At 70.7% G+C, this 5,975-nt stretch overlaps 1 protein-coding gene across 1 annotated transcript in view; it reads left to right on the plus strand.

The window, feature by feature from the left end:
- Positions 1–938: 938 nt before the first annotated feature.
- Positions 939–5,975, plus strand: part of H696_05217 (hypothetical protein) — a gene marked incomplete at its 5' end in the record, with an annotated part of 7,572 nt that continues 2,535 nt past the window's right edge. Inside the window, 4 exons of the mRNA XM_009499077.1 lie at positions 939–2,869; positions 3,038–4,947; positions 5,143–5,636; positions 5,774–5,908. Of these exons, the coding sequence (XP_009497352.1) occupies positions 939–2,869; positions 3,038–4,947; positions 5,143–5,636; positions 5,774–5,908 (4,470 nt within the window). The remainder of the gene's footprint in view (positions 2,870–3,037; positions 4,948–5,142; positions 5,637–5,773; positions 5,909–5,975) is intronic.

Here is a 5,975-nt window from a genome sequence, read left to right on the forward strand (position 1 = left end):
GGGGGGGGGGGGGGGGGGGGGCACCGTTGCCGCAAATGCCACAAGCCTCGCGAGCACCCGGGGGCCGGGGCTCGAGCAGGCCCCGCATACAAAGACGACGACCGAGATGGACACATCAACCGGAGTCTCCGGCCGATGCGCGGCAAGAAGAGTCACAGGCTGCGAGGGGGGGGGGCGGGGGATAGGCCGAGATGGGGGCAGTCCCCGTCCCCCCCCCCCACCCTCGGGTGGGGAGGTACTCCCCGCTCCTTGGGTGTGGTTGTTCTTAGCCCATCTTATGTGAGGCCAGGCCCGGAGAGGCCTGCGCCACGCCGATGGCGCGTCTCCACCACTTCTCAAGGCATCTGACTGCCGCCCCCTCCCGCCTCCCCCTTTCCACTCTCGCACGCATCCTCCCCTTGCCCCCTGCCCTCTTTCCCCTCCCCTCCCTGCCCCCGCCCTTCCACTCTTCCTCGCTCCATTCGACACCGGGATCTTCCATCCTTGAGCACCTGCTGTTGGCCGTGTTTCCCAGTGCGGCCCCGTTTCCCATCCTGCCCCTCGGTTTTTGGCGTTTTGCTCGCTCTCGCTCTCGCTCTCGCTCTCGCTCTCTCTCTCTCTCTCTCTCTCTGTCTCTTCCCGCGCGCGTGCGCGCGTGTAAGCACCCTTTGTCACTGGTGATCTAACCCGGACGAGCTGCCCGCACCTCCGCGCCACTCCGCAGCTCCATGCGTTGACCCGGACGTGTCCTCTCTTCCGCACGGGTGTTCCTTCGTCCTCCTGTGAGCGCGCGTGCGCCTGACGCCCGCCGCCCCATCCCCCCCCCCCTCATTGCCCTGGGCCTCCCTATCCGGCCGCCAGAGCGAGAGCGAGAGCGAGAGCCAGCGAGCAACCGAGGGACCTAGCAAAAGAGAGCTCGCCTCGCTCCTGGCGCGTCCCCCGACACGACCGCCACTCGTATGCCCGCACAACTCCCAGTCGCCTTGTTCCCGCCAGCCTCGACGTCATCCCCCGGGGAACAGATCCTCCTCGACGCCGACCCCGAGGGCCCGGACAGGCAGCCGTCATCATCGCAGCCGCCACCCCCCCCGCAGCGCCTTTCCCCCACTTCGCGGTCCCTCTTTCACGCGACTCCGTCGCCGCCGCCGCTGGCCGGCGTCAACGGCGTCGTGCCCGCCCCCGTGCCCGCCCCGGTTCCCCTGGCCATCGCTCCCTTCCCCGCTGAGCCCCTCTCGCCGAAGCCCGAGGCCGCGGCCCTAGACCCGGCCGCTCCGTCCCTGCCTGCCGGCCGGTCGGCTTCTCCGTCGACTTCGCTGTCGCGCTCGCCCTCGCGCGCCACGCTTGCCCTCGCCACCGGCCATTGCGCCGCCAAGGCTCCATCCTCGGGTCCGCCCCAGCCGGTGGCCGTCGCCTCCGCACGCGCTCCGCCCCCCCCGCCGCCACCCACGAGCGCCCTTTTCTCGCCCTCTCGTGGGGGTCCCGGTGGTTCGGTCTCGAGCTTTGACTTTCCCCTCTCGCCCAGGCTTCCGCCGCGTCCGCAAACGGGTGCTGCTGCTGCCGCCGCTGCCGCCGCCGCCGCCGCTGCCGCCACTGCCGCTGCCGCTGCCGCTGCCGCTGCCACCCCTTCCGAGCCCTTTTCCCCGCCCCTGGGTGCTGCCGGCCCCGCGGATCGCCGTCGGAGCTTCAGTTCCGCTCGTCCGTATTTGATTTTCGACAGCGACTCCGCCCCCTCCGCCCCCTCCGCCCCCTCGGCCGGTGCCGGAGCCGCTGCCGCCAGTGCCTCGGCGCCCTTCTTCTCCAAGCCGGTCCCCTGTGCCTTTTCCTCGCCACAAATCTCCGGTGCCCCGTACCAGCCGGAAACCCCGAAGCCCAACGCGGCCCCCGGCATCGACGCTCTCCAGGCCAAGCTTTCGGCCGTGATCGCCGAGTCGGCCGGGCTCAACTCCTCGCACGGCGCCCTCCCCGCCGAGCACCAGACCCCCTTCGTCGGGACCTCGGCCGCGGCTTCGATCAACAGCCCCTCAGCCTTCGGCCTGGTGCCGGCCAACGCCGGGGCCTTCTCGCTCAACTCGCCCGGCCTCGAGACGCCGGTCATCTCCTCCTCCTCCGCGAGCTTTGTCGGCGGTCACAACGGCCACCTCGCTGGCGGTAGCAACGGCAGTCTCGGCAGCACGGGCGCCGGGGGCCCCGGCTTCTACGACTCCACGCCGCGCATCTCCAACGACGGCGGCCCGACCGGCCAGCGTCCTCTCCTCTTTGCCGGGTCGCTGACCAGCCTCTTCCAACGCACGCGCAGCGTCACCGACCTCGACAAGCTCCCCGAGTGCCCGGACACCGTGTCCGTTCGCCGGGCCAGCAGTTCGGCTTCCTCCCTGCACACCGAGCCGGGGCTCGTGTCGCCCGGGGGTCCGTCCCTGTCGTCGCTCAGCCTCCCGGAAATCGGTCTCTCTCCGGGCCCCGGGCTTCAGGCTCCTGTGTCGCCGCCGCCACCACCGGCGTCGGATCTTTCCGCTTCCTTGGCCGCCCTGGCTGCCGGGCTTTCTCCCGAGCCGTATCGCCTGCCGGCTGGGGCGTCCCCCCCTCGCGCGGCCGCTGCTCCCGTCTCACCGGGGCCCCTCTCCCCGAACGCCCCACCCAGTGCCGGGGACTACTCGGTGCATTCGTTTGCCCCCTCGCCGACGGCCGCCACCGCCACCGCCACCGCCACCGCCACCACCACCGCTGCTGGTGCGGGCGCGAGTGCGGGTGCTGCTGCTGCCGCCGCCGCTGCCGCCGCTGCTGTCGTTGTCGCCGCCGCCGCCGCTGCTGCTGCCGCCGCCGCTGTTGCCGCCACCGCCCCGGACTTCGGCTCGGCGAGCCCGCCCACTCCGCGCCTGAATCACCTTCTCTCGTACGAGCCAGCCAACCACGCGGCCATTCTCCCGACGGCCCTCTTTTGACCTGTCCTCGCTTCTTCGGGCTTGCCCGGGTCATCGGTGGCCCGGTCTTGCCCCTTTCCGGCTGCCTGTCGCATTCCCGTCCGCGGGCCTAACGATTTGTCTGTCTCTCCCCGCTGCAGGCCGCACCACGCCGGCCCGCCATCGCATCGTTCCCTCTCGGCATCTGCTGGCGGCCTTTTTGACCCCCTCTCCCCGGGATCGCCTGGTGGTTTGGTTGCCCCCTCCTCGAGCCAGTTGCTGCTGCTGCAGGAATCCCCCCGGGCGCCGGCAGCCCGCGCGGACAGTTCGCTCTCCCCCCTGGCGCTGACCGGGCCCGCTGGCACGACGGCGGACGTCACGCCCACCCCCCTGCTGCTGTCATCGGCCTCCGGTGTCGCCCTCAGCGGCGAGTCCTCTGTCGCTCCGGTGGACGCTCTCAACCAGCTGGCCCTGGACGAGAAGCCCGCTTCCCCCTTGCGACTTTCGTCATCGGCGGCCCCGCCGGTGAACAGCCCGCTCTCGCACGCGCCGCCCTCTCCGCTGCTTGACAGCGTCGAGGCCCGTTCGCCGGCCGTGCGCCGCTCTCTCTCTTCGCACAAGGCGCTGGCGGCCCTGGCGTCAGCCGGCTCCCCCTCCGCCGCCCCGGCCGGTGGCTCTCCCAGCGCGGTTGCCGCTGCGGTTGCCGCCGCCACCGTCGCCGGGCAGGCTCCATTCCGTCGGCGCTCGGACCGGTCGGTTTCGCGCGACCTCGGCGCCGTAAGTAAGTCCCGCTCTGGGCCGCGCTCGGGTTCGGGATCGCCCTCCTCGCCGCCGCCGCCGCCGCCGCCACCGCCGCCGCCGCCGCCCCCGGCGTCCTTGTCCTTCTCCTGCTCCTCTTCCACTTCCTCCCTGTCGTCCCTGGCCGCGGCACCCCCGTGCAGGGCATCCACATCCGCCAGCCAGACCCCGACAGTAGGGCATCCGCCGCCGCCGCCGCCGCCGCCGCCGCCGCCGCTGCCGCCGCAGCTCCTGTTGCAGCTCCAGCAGCAGCAACTCCATCACCTCTCTAGCTTCACACACGCCCCTCGGTCATCCAGTCGGCCGGCGTTCAGCCCCGTCGCCAGCATGTCCTCCATGCCGTCCGGGCTGCCGCCTCCCTCTTCCTCCTCCTCCTCCTCCTCGGCGACCTCCTCCATGAATGCCGTCTCTTCACATTCCTCGGCTCCGGTGGGTTCCGGAGAGCCGGCCGCTGGCACGTCGTCGGCCCGCGATCGGCGCAACCGCACCCACCTCCGCCTGTCCTCCCGCTTGGGGCTCTATACGCACCGGATTTCCTCGCTGCCCGAGTCTCGGCCAGATGACATCACCCTGGCGGAAATTTGTTCCAGGCTGTGGGCCTCGAAGAGCCCTCTGCCTGGGGGCTTCCCCGGGGCGGGGGCCGGATCCGGGCCCGGGGTGCATTCTTCCCCCCGGCATGGCGGCCACCACCCGGTCCCGGGGGGACGCCGTTCTTCTTCCTGCTCCTCGGGGGGCTCCTGCTCGTCTGGTGCCATGAGTGGGTCTGATTGCTCGGATTCGGAAATGCTGGCGGCCGATGCGGTGGCACCGCTCCCGGCCACGGCATCGGCCGGGCTGGTCCCGTATGCGCGTACCTCGCCCTCTTCCTCGACCGGGTCCGGCGATTCGATGTGTCTCTCGGAGCCGGACTCCCCGCAGGCGGCCATCATCAGCGCCGGGGCGGCGCTGAGTTCCGTCTTGGAGGAGCTGGACCCGGCCTCTGCGGCCACCGGCGGCGGCGCCTCCGCCGACGAGCAGCCGGAGTTGGATTACGTGCCGCTCTCCCTGCGCCGAGCCCTGCCGCATGACATCAGCATCCCGTCCATGTACATGCAGTTGCCGTCGGAGAACATTGACCACCCTTCGTACCAGGCGTGGATTGACTGGACGTGCAGCGGGGCCCCGGCCGGGCGACGCCCGGCACAGTCTTCGGCCTCCGCCCAGCGGCCAACCTACCAGCAGAAGAACATTGAGCGCATTCGCAACTTCAACCGCTACACCAACATCATCCCCTGTGCGTTTCTTGCTGCATTGCCGAGGGGGCTTTGATCTGCGCGTTTCCCTCTCTCCCCCCCTTCCCCTCTCTCCCCCCTTCCCCTCTCTCTTACTAACTCCTCTGCGTGTGCGTGTGCGTGTATGCATCCGTGTGTGCCCCCATCCAATCGTGTCCTGTGCTCGGTCCCGTCCGCTTCCCCTCGGCGGTTCGCAGTCGAGCATACGCGCATCCGTCTTCGCGGGCCGGGGATCCGGTCATTCGATGCTCCACCGGCGCGGCACTCCTTCTCCGGGCCGACGGGCCGGCAGGCCGGGCCACCCACCCCCTTGACCTTGACCCTGGCCACGCATCCCGAGGCCATGCCGGAGTCGCCGCTCTTTGCCAATTCGCCGCCCTTCCCGCCGGTTGACTCGACCGAGCCATCGCCGATGGCCACCGACCCGCCGGCGACGGTGGCCGCCCCTGCCGCCAGCCCGGATCCCAAGCGCGCGTCGGCCGTCTCGCCTGCCGGAGCCTCCTCCTCGCGGCCGACTCTCTTCCGCCGGCGTGTCAGCCTGCCAGTCACATCGTCTCTGCACCCTCCGCCCGGGACCCTGTCCAAGCTGTCGGCTCCGACGGTCTCGACACAGGGTCTGCAGGCTCTCACCTCTGCGGCGGAGCCATTTGTCCCGATGGCCAGCGACTACATCAATGCCAATTGGCTGACGGTGCGTGCTCTCTCTCTCTCTCTCTCTCTCTCTCTCCCCCCCCCCCCCGCAGGATGCTCGGTCTGCCGTGTGCTCGGGGACTAACTCTCTCTCGCCTCCTGCCTCCCCCGCTCGCCGACCGGCTTTTCTGTGCATAGTTCCCGGGTAACCCGCAGAAGTACATCGCCACGCAGGGGCCCCTGCCGACCACCTTCGGTGCCTTCTGGCGCATGACTCGCCAGGAGGAGGTCCGAGTGATTGTCATGCTGACCAGCTTGCGGGAGAATGGCTTCGTACGTCCCGGCCAACGCCCCCTTTCCCGGGCAATCATCCGCCCTCTCCCCCCCCCCCCCCCCCCTG

The sequence above is a fragment of the Fonticula alba genome (assembly GCF_000388065.1).
Source record: "Fonticula alba strain ATCC 38817 unplaced genomic scaffold supercont2.9, whole genome shotgun sequence".
NCBI classification, from domain to species: domain Eukaryota; order Rotosphaerida; family Fonticulaceae; genus Fonticula; species Fonticula alba.